At 40.8% G+C, this 21356-nt stretch overlaps 1 protein-coding gene and 1 pseudogene across 1 annotated transcript in view; both read left to right on the top strand.

Moving 5' to 3' along the window:
• SMURF2 (SMAD specific E3 ubiquitin protein ligase 2) overlaps positions 1-21356 on the top strand; it is a 101390-nt gene that overhangs the window by 57698 nt on the left and 22336 nt on the right. Inside the window, exons 7-10 of the mRNA XM_049779093.1 lie at positions 2868-2951; positions 7665-7867; positions 13867-13951; positions 16680-16838. Coding sequence (XP_049635050.1) covers positions 2868-2951; positions 7665-7867; positions 13867-13951; positions 16680-16838 — 531 coding nt within the window. The remainder of the gene's footprint in view (positions 1-2867; positions 2952-7664; positions 7868-13866; positions 13952-16679; positions 16839-21356) is intronic.
• LOC125995767 (uncharacterized) lies at positions 11780-11899 on the top strand (annotated as a pseudogene).

The raw sequence follows: 21356 nt of genomic DNA, 5'->3' as shown, positions 1-21356 counted from the left end.
GGTTAGGGCTTGAATAAAGATGATTCTTCCTGACGCCTGACTGTGAGTGAGTGATTTCACCTGGGCCTGGGACTCGCCGACTGCATGGAGGTGGCAGAGCCATGTGGGCTGGATGGCATCCTCCACCATCCAGCCTCATCCTTAATTATTTAATGCAACATCTGGCGCTCCGAACTTTGACCTGAATCCTGGACCCAAGAAACCAGCAACAATGGTAACATTTCTGCTTTTCAGTTTAATTTTGGCTCTTGTCGGGTGCACTGAGCCCAAAACCCTGGGCCACGTGCAACCATTTTTAAAAATGGCCGACACCCCATCTGGGGGTTCAAAGGCCATTAAAACAAGAGAGGTGAAAGCTTGCACCACCTCTGGCCAAGGCCCAGAACTAAAACTTTGTTACAAAAACCAAAAACCTCGGCCTCTTCAAAAACTTATTAAAAGTCTAAATTGGAAACGGAGGAGAAAAAAGACTGTATTTAAAGTGGACTGATTTTCTAAAAATGACCTTTGGCTTGAATTTGGATTTCGACTTTGGAAATTTCGAACTGAACTTTTAGTTTAAATCACTTGAAACTCTGAACATCCATAAGCTGCTTCCAAAGTGCGCCCGGAGGGAAAAATAAGGCAGCGGTGAAGCCCCTCCAGCATCAGAAAAGTGGCCGAAAACTTGCTTGCAAAGTGTGCCCAAAGAAAAAAAAAAGCTGCGAAAAGCTCCAAGCGGCTGGGCTCGGCTCGGCTGGGATCGGCTTGGCTGGGCTCAGCTTTGCCCGGAAAAGCGAAAAACCTGGAATCCTCGCTCCAGGCAGCGGAGCCTGGAACTACGGAAGAAAGCCACGTGGTAAGATCAGCGTGGGACAAACCAACATCTGAACTTTAAAAGTTTACAAAAGCCACGTGGTGAGATCAGCGTGGGACAAATTAATCTAAACTATGGTTTTAGGTGTAGAAAATTAGTGGGTAGTAATATTTTACTCATAGTTGGTGATGGGATAAGTTTTAGTTAGTGGTTAAAAAATAAAAATATAAGGGAGGTAATACAGATTAGCCCATTTTAACATCTAATTTCTAACCACCTGCATCTTTGTCTTAGTCATTTTCTTTATGATTTAAATGTGTTTTGTTGTCTTTCAAAGTTAATATTTTCAATTGCAAAATGTTTTACTGTGTATTTTAATGTACTTAGCCTGTTTTTAAAATGTATGTTATGCATGTATGCTAAAGTACTTGTGTATAGAAAATATATAGGAACATTGAAGTTCCCCCAATATAGTTTAAAAATATAGGAACATGAAAGTTCCAAAATAGTGCTTGGTAAAAAAGCATTAATAGAATTTTAGGTTACAGGTGTAAAGTATATTTTGCAAATGATATGTTTTTGAAAAGGGCTGGTATATTAATTTTCACTTTATTTCGTTGGCGCATGAAAATATTTAAAAAAGGGGGAAATGTGGTGTACCCCAAGACCCACCCATATCTGGGAGGAGTTTTGGGAACCGGATAATAGGTGTAACTACCTGCAAGACCTCCCATTTCTGGGAGGGGTCTGGAAAAGGATAGATAAACCTCTGAGCCAGGGGATTCGGCCCTTTGGCCGTTTCTCTCTTGGCCCGGCTTGGCTTCCTGGCTTTTGGATCTTTGGGCCGCATGGAGCCCAAAGGGAAGATGGCTAACAGGAGATAAGATGCAGGGCTAGCAAAATATTGCTGAATGCTTGAAAGGTTGACATAGGCCACACACCTGTGGTGGCAAGGGCATGAATAAAGATGATTCTTCCTGATGGCTGCGTGTGAGTGAGTAATTTCACCTGGGCCTGGAACTCGCCGGCTGCATGGAGGTTGCAGAGCCATGTGGGTTGGATGGCATCATCCACCATCCAGCCCCATCGTTATTTATTTAACACAACAGTAGTACACCATAATTTTAAGGATTACATGAGATAATTTGTATAGAATCTGGGTTTTTTTTTTTTTTTTTTGGGGCTTGTTTGTTTTGGGTTTTTTTTTTTTTTTGGCTGCATTTAGGGGCTACTTCTGGCTTTGCGCTCAGAAATTAGTCATGTCAGGGGTGGGGGATCATGTGGGATGCTGGAGATTGAACCTGGATTGGCCGTGTAAAGGCAAATGCACTACCCACCGTAATATCTCTTTGGCTCCTATGTAGAATTCTTTTTTATTGTTTTTGGTTTTTGCGTCACACCTGGCAGTGGCACTTGGGTTACTACTGGCTTTGTGCTCAGAAATTGCTCCTGGCAGCTCTGGGGAACCATATGGGATACTGGGAATCGAACTGGAGTTCGACGTGTGTTGGCCGCATGTAGGGCAAATGTCCTGCTGCTGTGCTATGGCTCCAGCCCTATAGAATTCTTACTTTTTGCATACAGCTAGTGTTTAATAATAAACTTTATATTGCTATTATTTTCCTATTCATTTCAAAAATTAATAAAACTGAGACTTCAAAGTTAAGTAACTTCAGAACTCATAGTAAATGGCAGAACACAAATGAATCTTGATTTAAAGTCAATGTGGGGGCCGGCGAGATAGCATGGAGGTAAGGCGATTGCCTTGCAAGCAGAAGGTCAGTGGTTCGAATTCCGGAATCCCATATGGTCCCCCGAGCCTGCCAGGAGCAATTCCTGAGCGTGGAGCCAGGAGGAACCCCTGAGCGCTGCCGGGTGTGACCCCCCCCCCAAAAAAAAAGTCAATGTGTTTTTTTGTAATTCTTATTCTCTGTTCTCTTTATTTTATGTATTGATTCTTTAATATTCTTGGTTTATAACAACAGATATCTTCTTTCTTGGTTATTACAGTAAAAACCTTCAGTTTCCAGCTTTCTATTAATACTTTTATCTCTCATTATTTTTACTTAAGCTGGGAAGAAAGGCGAACTGCGTCTGGGAGAATCCAGTATCTAAACCACATAACAAGAACTACCCAATGGGAACGTCCAACACGGTAAGAAAATACAAGTATCTTCCTGTGATTTTTGCTCATTAGCCTACCAAAGCCATCTTTTTTCTTTATTAGCTTTGCCATTTTTTCTCTTGGTTTATATATATTTTAGCTTAATAAATCTTATAAATGCCAAATTTATTTTATTTTATTTTATTTATTTATTTTTTTGGTTTTTGGGCCACACCCGGCAGTGCTCAGGGGTTACTCCTGGCTGTCTGCTCAGAAATAGCTCCTGGCAGGCACGGGGGACCATATGGGACACCGGGATTCGAACCAACCACCTTTGGTCCTGGATCGGCTGCTTGCAAGGCAAACACCGCTGTGCTATCTCTCCGGGCCCTAAATTTATTTTATTTTTATTGTTTCTTTTGTTTGTTTATTTATGGGCCACACCCAGCAATGCTCAGGGATTGCTGGTGGCTCTGTGCTCAGAATCACTCCTGACAAGCTTGGCACCCTATGGGATACTGAGGATCGAACCCAGTTGGCCACATGTAAGGCAGATACCCTACTTGCTGTGCTCTTGCTTCGGCCCCGCCAATATTTATTTTTAAGAATTTTCTCGGCCCGGCGGTGGCGCTAAAGGTAAGGTGCCTGCCTTTCTGCGCTAGCCTTGGACGGACCGCGGTTCGATCCCCCGGTGTCCCATATGGTCCCCCAAGCCAGGAGCAACTTCTGAGCACATAGCCAGGAGTAACCCCTGAGTGTTACCGGGTGTGGCCCAAAAACCAAAAAAAAAAAAAAAAAAAAAAAAGAATTTTCTCACCATCACCACCCCCCACCACAATTAAAAAAAAAGAATTAATTTTCTATAAGTTGTAGCAAGTTATCCTGTTCTTGTAGCTCCTGTATGCCCATTTGTACCCAACAAAATTTATCAAATAAGTGAATACATTAAGATGTCATCTTTTTATTCCTTTTTCTTTTTTATAATTTATTTTGACTTTTGGGCCACACCCGGCAGTGCTTAGGTTACTCCTGGCTGTGCTCTCAGAAATTGCACCTGGTGGCTCGGGGGACCATATGGGATGCTGGGAATCAAACCCAGTTCAGTCCTGGGTCACCTGCATGTAAGGCAAATGCCCTACTGCTAAGCCATCTCTTCAGCCCCTCATCTTTTTCTAAGATTCTTGAATTTTGTTTTAAATTAAGATTTGAATTATTAATTACTATACCTCAGAGGTCTCAAACTCGGCCTGTGGGCCGTTTGCAGCCTTCCATACAACATTTTATGGCCCTGCCCTGGAGGAATCCTTTTTTGTTTTGTTTTGTTTTAGTTGTTTGGGTCCCACCCCCTAATGTTCAAGGCTTACTACTTACTTTGCACTCAAGGATCACCCTGACTTTGCCTCTTGCAGCCCCCAGGTAAATTGAGTTTGAGACCCCTGCTATACCTGCATATATTATAGGATATTCTTTCTTTCAGTCATGTAGAGGTGTAATTATATTAGGTGTGCATGGCAAATAACCTACCCACTTTATTATCTAATCTGTTTTATAAAAATAGAGTGAGGGAGCTGGAGAGATAATACAGTGGGTAGAACACTTACCTGGTAAGACCCCAAAACAAAACAGAATAGAGAAAGAACTGAAGAAAAAGCTCAAGTTTTCTATTTCTCTCGTACATTCTCATTATTAGGATAGTTCAAAACATAGTTATTTCTCTAACTAAACTCATCCCTGTTTATGGTGAGCTTCATGAGGTGAGCTGTAACTTCCAGCTCTTTTCTCTTTTGTGTCTGAAAGTTATTATTGCAAGAATGTCTTTCATTTTTCCTAAAACCCATAGATGAGTGAGACCATTCTGCATCTTTCTCTCTCTCTCTGACTTATTTCACTCAACATAATAGATTCACGTACATCCATGTATAGGAAAATTTCATGACTTCATCTCTCCTGACAGCTGCATAATATTCCATTGTGTATATGTACCACAGTTTCTTTAGCCATTCATCTGTTGAAGGGCATCTTGGCTGTTTCCAGAGTCTTGCTATGGTAAATAGTGCTGTAATGAATATAGGTGTAAGGAAGGGAATAGAAAGCCTGTCTAGAGTACAGGCGGGGGTTGGATGGGAGGAGGGAGATTTGGGACATTGGTGATGGGAATGTTACACTGGTGATGGGTGGTGTTCTTTACATGACTGAAACCCAAACACAATCATGTATGTAATAAAATCGTTTAAATAAAAAAATTAAAAAAAAAAAAAGCTCAAGTTTAAGTGCAACCTTTCTATTATATGCACAGATTTGATCACTGGTACTGCATGTCCCCTTGAACAGTCTCTGAGCACCACTAGGAGTGGCCCCAAAGCTTCCCAAAATAAACAATTAATAAAATTATTAATTATCAATTTATTATTTTTTTTGTTTTGTTTTTTGGGCCACACCCATTTGATGCTCAGAGGTTACTCCTGGCTAAGCGCTCAGAAATTGCCCCTGGCTTGGGGGGACCATATGGGACACGGGGGATCGAATTGCGGTCGTGATCTTTCCTTGGCTAACGCTTGCAAGGCAGACACCTTACCTCTAGTGCCACCTTGCCGGCCCCTATTAATTATAATTATTAATAAATAATAAAAATGAAAAAATGAGAGTACTGGGGCAACAATGATAGTACAATGGGTGGGGTGCTTGCCTTGCTCATGGCTGACCTAGATTCAATCCCCAGCATCCCATATGGTCCCCAGAGCCTGGCAGAAATAATTCTTGAGCACTGCCAGGTGTGGCCCAAAAAGACCAACAACAACAACAAAAAACAAAAAACAAAAAATAATCTATTCCTCCCCCCACCTAATTTACCTTCCTATTCTTCTCACTTGTAGTTTTGTTTTGCCATATTTTCTGAGTAGGACTGGCATAGGAATAGAATATCTACTACTTCTTATTAGCTCTACTTGTTTTATTTTGCTTAGCTCATTGAGAGTTTTTTTCTACTAATAGCCTCAATTTAAAACTTAAGTCAGTGTTACTAAATTCATTTTTTGAAAGTTGTATTTCTTTTTTTTTTTTTTTTTTTTTGTTTTTCGGGCCACACCCTTTTGATGCTCAGGGGTTACTCCTGGCTAAGCGCTCAGAAATTGCCCATGGCTTGGGGGGGGGACCATATGGGACGCCGGGGGATCGAACTTTGGCTAGCACTTGCAAGGCAGACACCTTACCTCTAGCGCCACCTCGCCGGCGAAAGTTGTATTTCTAAGATAAACTGCCAAGGATTTTATTGAAGTAAAAATACTCAATTTTTGGTTTTGTTTTGTTTTTGGTGGCCACACCCAGTGGTGCTCAGGGTTCTGCGCTCAGAAATACTCCTGGCAGGTGTGGGGGACCATATGGGATGTCAGGGATTGAACCCGGAACCATTCCAAGTTGGCTGTATGCAAGGCAAACTCCTACCTCTGTGCTATTACTCCGCCCCAAAATACCCATTTTTATTGCATACACGAACATGACCTTTTGTCAGTCTTTTTGTTTGTTTTGGGGCCACATCCAGATTTGATCAGAGGTTAATAATCTGTGCTCAGAAATGATCCTGCAGCCTTGAAGGACCTCATGGGATACCAGGGATCAAACCCGGGTCAGCTGCGTGTAAGGCAATGCTACTCGCTGTCCTATGGCTCTGCTCCTGCCTTTTGTTAGTCTTAATACATGCTATTTCCTTCTAATTCAGGTAATCGATTAATTGATTAATCAATTGATTAATTTATGCATGTATAAAGCTGATGTAAATGTTATAAAGCATTAAACATTTATTTACTTCTTAGTTTTTCTTTTTTTGTGGGGATGCTTTTGGACCATATATGTCATTACTCAGGAGTCACTCCTAGTTGGGGAACCATATGTAATGCCAGGGATTGAACTGGAGTTGGCCTCAAAGCAAGGTAAATGCCTTAACCCCTTAAACTATCTAATGACTGGGGCCGGAGAGATAGCATGGAGGTAAGGCGTTTGCTTTGCGTGCAGAAGATCAGTGGTTTGAACCCCAGAATCCCATATGGTCCCCAAGCCTGCCAGGAGCAATTTCTGAGTGAAGAGCCAGGAGTAACCCCTGAGTGCTGCCGGTGTGACTCAAAAACCAAAACCAAAAAAAACAAAAAAACTAATGACTGCAGTAGATTGAAAACATCATTCAGGCACAAAGTATTGTTCTCTCAACTATTCTTAGAACATTAAAATAAGAATCCAGAGAGATAGCACCACTGGGTTTTGCTCCAAAATAACAACAAAAAACAATGACTAATTTAGATTCAAAGGCTAGAAAGGCACTTAGGCACATGGACACAACATTTAAACTTAAGCTGTGATTTGAATGATAACAAAGAGCCTGGCTTTGGGGTAAAAGGAAGAGTTTTCAGCTAGGACCAAAGCTGAATGAAAGCAACTTTTAAGGAGTGTCATTGTAGATGATGATGGGATGGTATCAAATTCAGATCTGAGAGGAGGTAGGCAGTCAGTAGCTTAGGTAAGTAGTGGAAGTTAGTACTTTCATTTACAAATACCTGTGACTTTCATGTATCATTTAAATTAAGCAAAATGATTTAAATGCATAATTGATCACCTGCTTATTAGCTGAATTTCTTGTGTTTGGAGACTTCATATTTCATTCAGTGTTCTTGAATCATTATACTTGTATTTCTTTATAAGTGATTGTTACTGTAGTTTAGAAAATTGTACTTTTGAATTCGAGTTGATTAACCATTTTCCTTGTTATTTTAATAGGCCAGCATCTGAATATTCTAGTCCTGGCAGACCTCTAAGCTGCTTGGTGGATGAGAACACTCCAATTAGTGGGACAAATGGCGCAACATGTGGACAGTCTTCAGATCCCAGACTGGCAGAGAGGAGAGTCAGGTCACAGCGACACAGAAATTACATGAGCAGGACACATTTACATACTCCTCCGGACCTACCAGAAGGCTATGGTATGATAATGAGCACAGGCAAATAGTGATTTATTATATTTGCTAAGAAATTAACTCTCAGGCTGGAGCAATGGCGCAGCGGCTAGGGAGTGTTTACCTTGTGTGTGACCAACCTGGGTTTGATCTCCAGCATCTCATATTGTCCCTGAGTCTGCCAGAGTGATTTCTGAGCACAGAGCCAGGATTGGCCCTGAGTGATGCCAGATGTGGCCCCAAAACCAAAAAACCAAAAAAGAAAATAAAAGAAACTAACTCTAAAAGAAGTTATGAATCTGGATTCTTTATGAAAATAAAAGTAAATATAAAACCTTATAATTTGAATAAATCGTTGAAGACCAAGCAATACTTTGTCCTTGAGCTAATCACTTAGCATTTTTACTTTTATAATAAATGAGATAAATAATACTTTATCTCATTACAAAGGTAACATTAAACAATATGAGATAGCTTTGTAAATAGGCACTATATAAAGGTAAAATGGTATTACTGTTGGGGATGAGCTCTAAAATCACACCTGAAATAATAGTTTTTAGACATACATATGTAGAGATAATTTTAAAAGCATTTCTGTTGCTATATATTTCCTTAGTTGTGTGACTTATTGGTTTATTATTATAAATGATATGTGCACTTCTATTGTAAAACTTTATAATTTATTAGAATAGTGGAATTTCATCTGGAAGATGACAAATCTTCTGATTGAATCTTTTTTCTTTAAATTGAATATTTTCTTTTTCTTTTTTTTATAAATATGTATTTTTTCTTTTTTGTTGTTTTTTTTTTGGTTTTTGGGCCACACCCGGCGGTGCTCAGGGGTTACTCCTAGCTGTCTGCTCAGAAATAGCTCCTGGCAGGCACGGGGGAACATATAGGACACCGGGATTCGAACCAACCACCTTTGGTCCTGGATGGGCTGCTTGCAAGGCAAACGCCGCTGTGCTATCTCTCCGGGCCCTAAATATGTATTTTTTATTTAAGTAACATGATTATAGTTGGGATACAGTCACAAAAGAAAGAACACCCCCCCCTTCACCAGTGTAACATTCCCCCCTCCCAGTGCCCCCCTCCCATCCCCTGCCTGTATTCGAGACAGGCATTCTACTACAATTATTTGTTTTTAAGTTCAGTAAATTGTTTTTTTGTTTTTTTTTTTCTTAAAGGGTAAGTGTTAAAGAAAACGTAGTAAAGGTGTGACAGTACCAATTACCGTTGTTTGCATAGGCCCAGAAAAATATGGGAAAACGGGGAAAAAATCCTTGGCCTGATTACAAGAAGGCCTCACCCCTGAAGTTTATTGGCATAAGACCGACTCTGGGCTCCAGGTATACCAGTCTGTCCAACCCGAGTCATTCTCCGTGGTCCTGGTGAAACTTTTCCACACTTTAGCTGTTGTTGGTATCAGGTTCCTATATTTAAAGATTCTGATTCTATGCATTTCTTTCATTGAAGTCAGGCTGATGTGGAGCATCAGCATACCATTAGATTCGGGGCAATCTGCCCTGCAAGCAGGCTCTTGCTGAGTCGTCTGGGTGTTGGGAGCACTCTTTGGAGTAAGTCAATGCCAGAGCAGTGGTAGGTGTTCCCTGGTAGGGGTTTGGATCCTGGTAATGTTATAGACAATTGTGGTTGTTTCCATAGATGGTTTCCATTGTTCAGGTGTGTGAGGGTGATGCCCATTCTTCTGAGGCCTAAGCCAAATCATTATGCCAATGTTCAGAGTATAAGGCCTAACTGCATTACCAAATTTGTGTTCCCATCTCTGTTAGATAAGAACTTGTTTGCATATGTATTATTTTCCCATTTTAATGCCCCTATGCAAAATAGAAACAATGCTACAAGATATTGTTGGTGCATCTGGGGGCCAACGAATGAAGTCCAACATTCCCTGAAATTTGGTTCAAACATGCATTCTATACAGAGATATTCTTCTACCAGTATTGCTTATAAAACAGATCTCATAGGGGGAAAAGCAAACAATCAAATAACAAAACCAGTGGACAATTTATCACCATATGAGGATATTCAAAAAGAGTTAAAGATGTTAAGGGAATACATCTGAGATATACAAAGGAGATACACCTGTCCCTTTTATGTTTTAGAAATAGTCAAGAGGGAGGGTGTTGTTTCTGAGACACCACTTTGGTCTGTAATTTTGCCAAGCGAAGAGCGTATGGAGCCATGTTATCCCTGTGTTGCCTGCCTGTTGCTTCCAGCTCCCCAGAGGCGTTTGCTTCCTAATTGCTGGAAGCAGGAAGTTCACCAGTCCCCTCCCCGCCCCCTGCAGGAACGGTGAAGCCTGGGGTCTCCTTTAAACTGCTCCTCGCTGGAACCCACTTTCTGGGACCCTGAGCAGGCGGCCAGGAGTAACCCTGGAGACTGGGAGGAAGGAGAGAGAAGGCTGTGGGGGACAGCTGAGGCTGCATCTTCCCCTTTACTTAGCCAAAAAACCTACCTTATGGAGCCATATCGTCCCTGATTTGCCTGCTGAAGCTTCCGACTGATTGACTCTTTTTACACAAATTGTAAATATTTCTAGATATTATAAACTTGGTGCTCTTTCCTCACTTAACCATTAATCAAGTTTACTTACATTGTCTTCTGAATTTATAATTATGCTGGAATGATGGTGACACCTAATGACCAACATGGGGAATTACCTGATGTACTTTGTGTTTAATTTTTCTTTATTTTGAAAATTTTTGTGTAAATGGATTCTACATTCATTCATTCATTCATTCATTCATGTTTTGGGCCACACCCAGTAGTGCTTTGGAGTCACTCCTGGCTCTGTGCTCAGAAATTACTCCTGGCAGTCTTTGGGGAGCATATGGGATGCTGAAGATTGAATCCAGGTCAGCCACATGCAAAGCAAACGCCCTACCCATTATATACTATTGCTCCAGCCCCCAGGATTCTAAATTTATTTTTTTTTTTTAATTTTTATTTTGATCATAGTGGCTTACATATTGTTGACAATAATATTATAGGTACATATTTACATAAAATCAGGGGGGATTCCCATCCCTAAATTGTCCTCCCTACACCTCCGTTTTTGTCCTACCTCCCATTTCTTCTTCCCTCACCCCCCAAAAAATTTATTTTTTTATATTTGGAGGCAATACTGGCAATGTTAATGGTTTACTCCTTGCTTCATGCTAAAGGATTGTTCCTGGTACTGCTTAGGGAACTATATGTAGCATTAGAGATGGAACCCATGTTGGCCTCATGCAAGGCAGGTACCTTACCTGCTGTACTATTTCTTTGGCCCTTATATAAAAATATATCTATTTTTTGGGAGAGATACACTCAGCAGTATCAGTGGTTGTTACTAGCTCTGTACCCAGGAATTACTCCTGATTGTGCTCAGGGGACCTTATGTGGGGGTATTGGGGATCGATTCCAAGCCGACTACATGCAAAAAAAAACATCCTACCCACTGTACTATCACCCTGGCCCCATTTGTCTATTTCTTTATTTTTGGGCCACACCTAGTACTTTGTAGCTACTCCTGACTTAGGTCTCAAGACACCATGTGATTTGAGGGTTTGAATTTGAGCTCTGGCATGCAACATGTGCACTAGCTCATTGAGATATTTTTCTGAATCCCCACCCCAAATATTTTAATTCTTTTTTTTGTTTGTTTGTTTGTTTTTTGTTTTTTTTGGGGGGTCACACCCAACAGCGCTCAAGGGTTACTTCTGCCTCTACTCTCAGAAATCATTTCTGGCAGGCTTGGGGGATCATATGGGATGCTGGGTTTTGAACCACTGTCCTTCTGCATGCAAGGCAAACACTTTACCTTCATGCTACCTTGCTGGCCCCCAGCCTAATTCTTAAAACCAATTTATTAACTGAACCATGTCATACAGATGAATTAAAAGTATTGTGATTAAAGCATCAATTTGGGAGACAGTCTATGGCCATACCACCCTGAACACGCCTGATCTCATCTGATCTTGGAAGCTCAGCAGGGTCGGGCCTGGCTAGTACCTGGGATGGGAGACTGCCTGGGAATACCGGGTGCAAAATAAGTTTATTATTAAAAAATGTTTTTGGGAGATAGCTGGGTGTCTATCCTGGTTTTGCCACATCTTAGTTGTAATACTGGGCACATAATTTAACCTCTTTGTTGTTGGTGCCACACCCGGCAGCGGTGCTCAGGGATTACTCCTGGCTCTGTGCTCAGAAATCGCTCCCTGCAGGCTCGGGGAAACGGATGGGATGCTAGGAATCAAACCCGGGTTTTTCCGGGTCTGCCACATGCAAGGCAAACACCCTACTGCTGTGCTATCGCTCTGCCTATAATTTTAAAACGTTTTAAGTGCCAGTTAATTTTTAGTTTTGCCACATACACAGGAGTTCCTCCTTACTCTGTGCAGGGGTTCCTTCAAGTGCTTGCTGGTCCATATGGTTCTAGGACTTGAACCTAGGCCTCCTGCATGCATAAGCTCCTTTTGAGCATAAGAATAAGCTCAGTGAGTCCATTGAGCATTCTCTCTTCAGCCTTGTAGTTTTGTAAATAAAATATTAGTACAATATTTATACAAATAAATATCAGCACTAGTCATGTGAGATAGAAGAAAGGGCTGGAGCACATGTTTTGCATTTCATGCCTGGGCTCATTGCCCAGTACAGTATAGTATCACTTGGTTGGTCCCGAGTACCCAGACAGGTGTGGACCAGAACACCCAAATTTTGATTTTATATTAGAATTTTTACTTTTTTTATAGTTAACTTTTAAAAATAAAGAAACTCCATTGAAGGCCAGAGAAATAGCATGGAGGTAGGGTGTTTGCCTTGCATGCAGAAAGATGGTAGTTCGAATCCTGGCAACTCATATGGTCCCCCGAGCCTGCCAGGAGTGATTTCTGAGCTAGAGCCAGGAGTAACCCCTGAGTGCTGCCGGGTGTGACCTCCCACCCCCAAATGAAACTCCATTGAAGAAACTTTCACAGATTTTTTTTTTTTTTGGTCCTTTCTCAAGGACTTTGAGTTAATTTCACCTCTCTCTTTTTTCCGCCAGTATGCACATTTGCTTTTAGTTCTCTTCCTGATTTGACTCTTTCCATCTTTGCCTATTCTGCCTTCCCATATTCCATCTTTTTTGCTTCTGTTAAAGTTTAAAGGTAATCTTGAGAATATATAGGGAAAAGGAAAGCCCAAGTTTTAGAATAAAATTAGGCATGTTGGAGTCTGGAGCAATTAGCACAGCAGGGAGGGCATTTGCTTTGCACTTGGTTGACTCATCTTCAATCCCTGACATCCCATATGATCTCCCAAGCCTTCTAGGAATGATTTTTGAGCGCCTCTGGGTGTGCCCCCCCCCAAAAAACCCCAAAAACAAAAGAAAAAAGAAAAAAGGCAAATAGTAAATATTATCTGCTTGTAAACTATTCTTAAAGCTCCTGAAACAGAACTTTAGAAGCTGCCCAAAGTTGACTCTCCCTCCCCCATCTTTGTACCCTTGGATTCCATATTTAAGACATATATAAGATTATATCTTGGGCCCGGAGAGATAGCACAGCGGTGTTTGCCTTGCAAGCAGCCAATCCAGGACCAAAGGTGGTTGGTTCAAATCCCGGTGTCCCATATGGTCCCCCGTGCCTGCCAGGAGCTATTTCTGAGCAGACAGCCAGGAGTAATTTCTGAGCACCGTCGGGTGTGACCCAAAAACCAAAAACCAAAAAAAAAAAAAAAAAAAAAAAGATTATATCTTTATGGCTGTTTTAATTATTGGTATTGGAACAATTTTGCTTTCGGTTTTTCATTGCAGATATGTTTAATATTTAAGCCACATTACAAAAGATGGTATTTAGATAGGGATTGGTGACCTTCACGTGTGTAAGATTGTTTCCAGAAAAAGATATATTCAAACAAAACAAATTGTTTGTGAAGCACTATTTAGTGATAAAGTTGATTAGTAATTGGAGAGTCTTATTGTTTCTGGCTATCCTTGATTTGAGCATTTTGAATACGTACTGTTTTTCTTTATTTTATAGAACAGAGGACAACACAGCAAGGTCAGGTTTATTTCTTACATACTCAGACTGGTGTGAGCACATGGCACGATCCAAGGGTCCCTAGGTAAGTTCATTTTCTAAACATTTTTTTGTTTTTTTAACATTCTTTTTTTTTTTTTTTTTTTTTTTTTTTGGTTTTTGGGCCACACCCTGTGACGCTCAGGGGTTACTCCTGGCTATGCGCTCAGAAGTTGCTCCTGGCTTCTTGGGGGACCATATGGGATGCCGGGGGATCGAACCGCGGTCCGTCCTAGGCTAGCGCAGCAAGGCAGGCACCTTACCTCCAGCGCCACCGCCCGGCCCCTTTTTTAACATTCTTAATTGAATATTTAGGTAAACTAAAAACTTTTTTTACTTAAAACTGAAAAACAGTAGTCACTTTGATTTACAGTACTGTTAATGATAGGATTTCTTTCAGTACTCTACCATCAATACTATACACCTACCAGAATTACTGCTTCCCTCCACCATTGTTTTAGTGTGTTCTCTCCCTCTGCCCTTCAACATCTTGAATCTCTATTCCACCTGCTTCTCCCTGCCCTGGTAAGCTCAGATCAGTTGTTGGCTCTGTTGCCTTTGGCTATTTATTATTCCCTTTCTGTGATTTTCTTTTGTTTCCCCCTTCAATTTAATTGTTTCCTTACTACTTCTTTACTACTTCCCACATCTGAAAGAGATCATTCTGTATGTTCTTCTCCTTACTAACAACGTTTAGCATGATACTCTCCAGATAGTTTCTTTATCAAGTGATCTGTTTTTGGATACTGGTTTTTTTTCCTCCCAGATTTTGACCATTGTGAATAGTGCTGCAATGAACATAGGCATGTTGATGTCTTCTTGGAATTGAGTGTTGTGGTTGTTGTGGGGTAGGTGCCTAGAAATGGGATTGCTGGCCTTACTCTTGAGTTTTTTGAGAAGTAGTCTTAGCGATTTTTTTTTTTTTTTTTTTTTTTTTGGTTTTTGGGCCACACCCGGCATTGCTCAGGGGTTACTCCTGGCTGTCTGCTCAGAAATAGCTCCTGGCAGGCATGGGGGACCATATGGGACACAAGGATTCGAACCAACCACCTTTGGTCCTGGATCGGCTGCTTGCAAGGCAAACGCCGCTGTACTATCTCTCCTGGTCCAGCAATTTTCAATGAAGTTGATCCACTGACATTACCACTAGCTGTGAATAGGGTTTCTTTTTTCCTATATCAAGGCCAGCTCTGGTTGTTTCTTTTTTTGGGGGGGGGGGGCATACTCAGTGATGTTCAGGGGTTACTCCTGGCTCTGCTCTCAGGAATCACTCCTAGCAGTTCACAGTACCATCGTATGGAATGCTGGGGATCGAACCTGTGTTGACCTCGTGCAAGACAAGCGCCTTACACGCTGTATTATCCATTGACAATTTTATGTATTTAAGGGAGAATCAGGAAATTTTCCTGGCGTAAGTTCATTGTCTGAGTTCTCAGCTTATTGAAACTGCAGATTTCCTTTCTCAATCTTGCAGCTGTTCTCAGGTTGAGTTCCCTGTTAACACCCTTCTTCAGCGGTCCCACTGCTTTCCTTGCGACTTTTCTTCACTTTTTGGTCCAGTGTCTTTTTTTTCGTAATTTAAATCTGATGAGGATTCTTGGAACATTTCCTTGCTTCTTGTGTTCCAAATAGCATGTTCTTTTCCAAGCTTTATTTGTTCCGTAGCTGAAGGATCTCTTGAAATACCTATAAGCAGAAGTTCAAATAACTATATCTACAATGTTATGAGTAAGTATATGTGCCTACCTTTGTGCTTATTAATAAGAAGTTACTTCAGGAATATTAGTTTAACTTTGAAACCTGATTTAATTAAGATTTATCATTGTAACTATATTATAATTTAAATTTCCTTTGACCATGCTGCTTTTTTTTTCGTTCTTTAAGATCTTTTAAATCTTTGTCTATGTTTTTTTTTGGGGGGGGGGTGCGGGGGGTCACACCTGGCAGCACTTGGGTTCCTCCTGACTATGCTCAGAAATCGCTCCTGGCAGGCACGGGGGACCATATGGGGTGTCGGGATTCTAACCACTGTCCTTCTGCATGCAAAACAAATGCCCTACCTCCATGCTGTCTCTCCAGCCCCATAATCTTTGTCTATGTTTAAAAAAAAACTTTGTCTATGTTTAGTAGTGTTTTAGGAATATGCAGTGTAATAGCAATGGTCTTTGGCTCATTAAAAGTTTATTTTTCCCCTATTTCTTTTTTTCTTGTAGCACTAAGCCTTCAGATATTCCTTAGGTGTTTCTCATTCAGTATGATTTTACATATATCAACATTTGAAACAGAGCAGTTATCCCTTAAAATGTACTATAATTATTTTCAGAATTATAATTTCAGTATTGATTCTGTTTTGCTTTGTTGGCTAGCTTAAAATTAATAATGAAGTGACTATTTACTTAGATAAATTTTACGGAATATTAATTGAAGGGGAATTTTAGAAAACTTAATTCTAACCACTGACATTTGTAAAACAATATTTTAGTCTATGTTGGCAAGTATTACGATTGCTTTAAAATTTAAAATCTGTATTACATTGAAGCCTAGGAATTAGTTTACTAAAATGTAAGTTGTGCAATAAGTTTCTGAGCCATCTACGCATTGGGTTTGACTGAGTTTGTTAAACCATTGGGAATTAAAGACTCCAACTGAACATCTCAGATTTCTGAAACAATACATTTTCTCAGACTTCATGGAATTGTTCTGTGTCATTTACACTTACTTGGCTTAGCAGCCCCAGCAATGAGGTATTTTGTATTTTTTATTTGTTTTTTCAGGGATCTTAGCAACATCAATTGTGAAGAGCTTGGTCCATTGCCTCCTGGATGGGAGATCCGTAATACAGCAACAGGCAGAGTTTATTTCGTTGACCATAACAACAGAACAACACAATTTACAGATCCTCGGCTCTCTGCTAACTTGCATTTAGTTTTAAAGTAAGTTTTTGAAGCAGTACAATTTAAATTGCAAGTCTGAACAAGACTAATAGATGCTTTTTGTAATAAATATGATAGAATGTCTGCTTTCTTTAGTTATTAAATTGATCAAAATTTTACCTAGGTCTGTGAAAGTTTTAGTTGCATTTTCATGCCCCCCCCCCCCCCTTGAGCTTAGTAAGAATTTGTTTTGAAATGCTGAGAAAAGTGCATGTATCAAACATACAAAAGTTTATTTTTAAACTTTGATTTTGTTTTTGTTTTGCTGCCACACCTGGAAGTGCTCAGGGTTATTCCTCGATCTACACTCAGAGGTCACTCCTAGCAGTGCTTGGGGGACCATATGGGATGCTGGAGCTCGAACCCAGGTCAGCACATGCAGGGCAAGCTCACTACCTGCTGTGTTATCGGTCCCCTTTTTAAACTTTTAAAATTGAGGTTTTGTGATATAAAGTATTCTTTTGTTTTGTTTTGTTTTTGGGTCACACCCGGCAGCATTCGGGTTACTCCTGGTTCTGTGCTCAGAAATCGATCCTGGCAGGCTCAGGGGACCATATGGCATGCCGGGATTCAAACCATCATCCTTCTGCATCTAAGGCAAACGCCTTACCGCTGTGCTATCTCTCTGGCCCCTTAATATGTTAATGGAAGTTTCCTATGCACATTATTCCGATATCCCATCCCTCAATACATGGTCCCCTGAATACTACCAGGAACATATATATATACACAAGATGTTTGACCACTGAGTTATATTCCTAGCTTTAAAGGTATATGTTTTTAAAAAAAAATTGAGAGGGCCCAGAGAGATAGCACAGTGGCGTTTGCCTTGCAAGCAGCTGATCCAGGACCAAAGGTGGTTGGTTCGAATCCCAGTGTCCCGTATGGTCCCCCATGCCTGCCAGGAGCCATTTCTGAGCAGACAGCCAGGAGTAACCCCTGAGCAATGCCGGGTGTGGCCCAAAAACCAAAAAAATAAATAAATAAAAATAAAAATAAAATTAAGAGATACAGTGTGTGTGTGTGTTGTGTGTGTTGTGGTGTGTGTGTGTGTGTGTGTATATATATATATATATATATATATATATATATATTTTTTTTTTTTTTTTTTTTTTTGGTGGTGGTCAGGGGTTACTCCTGGCTCTGAACTCAGAAATTGCTCCTGGCAGGTACGGGGGACCATATGGGACACTGGGATTCGAACCACTATCCATTCTGGATCGGCTGCTTGCAAGGCAAATGCCCTACTGCTGTGCTATCTCTCCAGCACCAAGTCAGATATATTTTTAGTTATTTTTTTTTTTGGTTTTTGGTTTTTGGGTCACACCCGCCAGTGCTCAGGGGTTACTCCTGGCTCCACGTTCAGATATCGCTCCTGGCAGGCACAGGGGGACCGTATGGGATGCCGGAATTTGAACCAATGATCTTCTGCATGAAAGGCAAACGCCTTACCTCCATGTTATCTCTCTGGCCCTCAATTTTTAGTTAATATTTTGTGTCTACTGTTTAGATATACCCAGGTTGTTTTTTTTTAAACTGAAACCTGGTGCTTAAATAAAGATATTATTAAAAAAAAAAAAAAACCTAAAAGAGTATTTCCAGGTTCTTCAAGCAGAAAAATTTAGGGGTATTAAAATAATATAATCTCTTGGGGCAAGGTAGATCATATAGCTGGTAGGGCACTTGCTCTATACACAGTTGATCCAGGTTTAATTTGTGATACCTGGTTCTAGAAGTCGATTCAAACTGTTATTTTTCTATATTTAGCATGGAATTTAAGAATCACTGTATAGGGGCCGGAGAGATAGCATGGAGGTAAGGTGTTTGCCTTGCATGAAGAAGGTCATTGGTTCAAATCCTGGCATCCCATATGGTCCTCCGAGCCTGCCAGGAGCGATTTCTGAGCATAGAGCCAGGAGTAACCCCTGAGCGTCGCCGGGTGTGACCCAAAAATCAAATCAAACCCAACCAAACAAAGAATCACTGTATATAAAAGTGATTACATGGGGCTGGAGAGACAGTATAGTGGGTAAGGCTCTTGCCTTGTATGCAGCAAACCTGGGTTTGAGCTCTGCACCCACCATGAATGATCTCTGAGTACAGGGTCAGGAGAAAGTCCAAATAACAGATAGGTGTGGCCCCAAACTAAAATCAAACCAAAAAAAGTGATTGGATCATTTGTTAGAGGACAAAGTTATTATTTTTTTATTTTATCACTGTACTTTGGGTTAGGTGGTTGTGCTCTTTTGTGTGGAAAATTAAGCTATAACTTTAGATCAGGGGTCTTCAAACTACGGCCTGCGGGCCACATATTGTATTTATTCCCACTTCTAAATAAGATATATGCAGTGTGCATAGAAATTTGTTCATATTTTTGTTTTTACTATAATCTGGCCCTCCAACAGTCTGAAGGACAGTGAACTGCCCCCCTGTTGAAAAAGTTTGAGGACCCCTGCTTTAGATAATCAGTATTTAGCTGATTTTTAATTTGTTAACAGTTTGTTGGATTTAACTGTTTCATATATATGTCTCTTTAAAAATTCTTAGAGAGCTGTAACAATAGTTTTTTTTAGTGGGTAGTGTCTTGCACGTGGCTGACCTGGGTTCAATCCCTGGCACTCCATATAGTCACTCGAGTACCCCAAGAGGTCATTCTTCTTTTTTTTTTTTTTTTTTTTGGTTTTTGGTTTTTGGGTAACACCCGGCAATGCTCAGGGGTTATTCCTGGCTTTACACTCAGAAATCACCCCCGGCAGGCTAGGGGGACCATATGGGATGTCAGGATTTGAACCAGCGGCCTTCCGCATGTAAGGCAAAAGCCTTACGCTGTGTGCTACCTCTCCGGCCCAAGAGGTTATTCTTGAGTACAGAGCCAGGAATAAGTCCTGAGACTCATTGGGCATGAGGCCAAAACAAAAAGTCTTAGACTTAGCTTTTAATATTTTTACTAAGGTTAATAGATACATTTTGTTTTGTTTTAGTCACATTCAGGTGCGCTCAGGGTTACTTCTGGCTCTGAGCTCAAAAATTACTTCTGGCAGGCTCAGGGGATCATATGGGATTCCGAGGATTGAACGCAGAGTGGCTTTGTACAAGGCAGAAGCCCTTGTACAAACAGCCTAGCTGTGCTGACCCTGGGAATAAAGACATTTTTAGTTAACATGCTTTCATTTATTATTCAGAAGAGGAAGAGTTAGGGCCATACCAGCAGCACTCAGGGTCTGCTTCTGGCTCGGTGCTAAAGGATTGCTCTTGATGGTGCTTGAAGAAAAGTGTGATGACAGGGGCTAGAGAGAGAGCTCAACAGGCTGGAGTGAGTATTTTGCGGCAGGCCTGGTTTTGATCCCTGGCACCACATGGTTATCCTAGAACTGCTGACAGTGATTCCTGAATACCCAGCTAGGAGTAGCTTCTGAGCAACTCTGGATATGACCCTAAAACAAAGAAATTGTTTCTGGGGCTAGGAATATGTTTCACTGGTTGAGCACTTACTTTGTATGTTTGAGGCCTGATTCCTGGTACCACATGAACACTGATCCTCAAGCACTGAACGAGGAGTTGCTTCCAAGCACAGCTTAAACTCCACCCCCACTCCCCCACCCCTGTGGCCTCCACCCTCAGTTTCCCCTAACCTCAGTGACCTCTACTTTCTCCAAACAGAGCAAAACAAAAGGAATGACATCTGCTGCTCTTGGTCCTTTTTTTTTTTTAAGCTTTGTGATAAATTATGTGTAGCTAGAAGTCACTTTAGGACTGGGGAAAGATAATCTCAGTGCTGATTGCATGTTTTGCTTTCAAGAGGCCTGGGTTCAATTCCTGGCACTGCATGGATTCCAAACATGGGGAATCAACAACAGAAACTAACACAACAATGTGAATGTGCTTCTTGCCATTTACTATATGGTACAATAACATGTTTTATATAATAATAAAATTTAAATGTTACCTTTTAAAGCCTTTAGACATGTTTATAAAGTGTTTCTCTGTGCCAGAATGTATATGTGACTTCCCACATTCTTGTGGTCTAGACAACAGTCTGTAGAGGAGAAGGCTCCTTGCCAATCTGCCATTCATACAGTCTCTTCTAGAGAGGCTGTAGATAACAGGCTCAAGGTTTGGCGAATGCATAAATTTTATAATGGATGATGGTAATATGTGCAGAAGAAAATGAAATTGGTATTTGAGAAATTTGTTTTCAGTTGCTGTATTAAGTCCTGTGGATAAAACACTTAACTCAATTCTATAAATGTATATGCATTCTGAGAAATAAGCTTTGGAACTAGTTTGTTGAAAAAGTGTCAAACCAAAACCATTTTTGGGGAGTTGGGAAGGGTCAAATCTTGTTATTTTTGGGGGTGACCGCTGACTCTGCACTCAGGAATCAGTCTTGAAGGGAACTATATGGGATGCCAGGAATTGAACCTGGGTCAGCTTCATTCAAGGCAAACACCCTATCCCCTGTATCTCTAAAGCCCCCAAACTAAAACTATTTTAAGGTCTGAAGCTGTTAGAGCTTGA

The sequence above is a fragment of the Suncus etruscus genome, chromosome 1 (genome assembly GCF_024139225.1).
Source record: "Suncus etruscus isolate mSunEtr1 chromosome 1, mSunEtr1.pri.cur, whole genome shotgun sequence".
NCBI classification, from domain to species: Eukaryota; Metazoa; Chordata; class Mammalia; order Eulipotyphla; family Soricidae; genus Suncus; species Suncus etruscus.
Note: the sequence above shows the minus strand (reverse complement) of the source record. Positions and strands in the feature narration are given on the sequence as shown.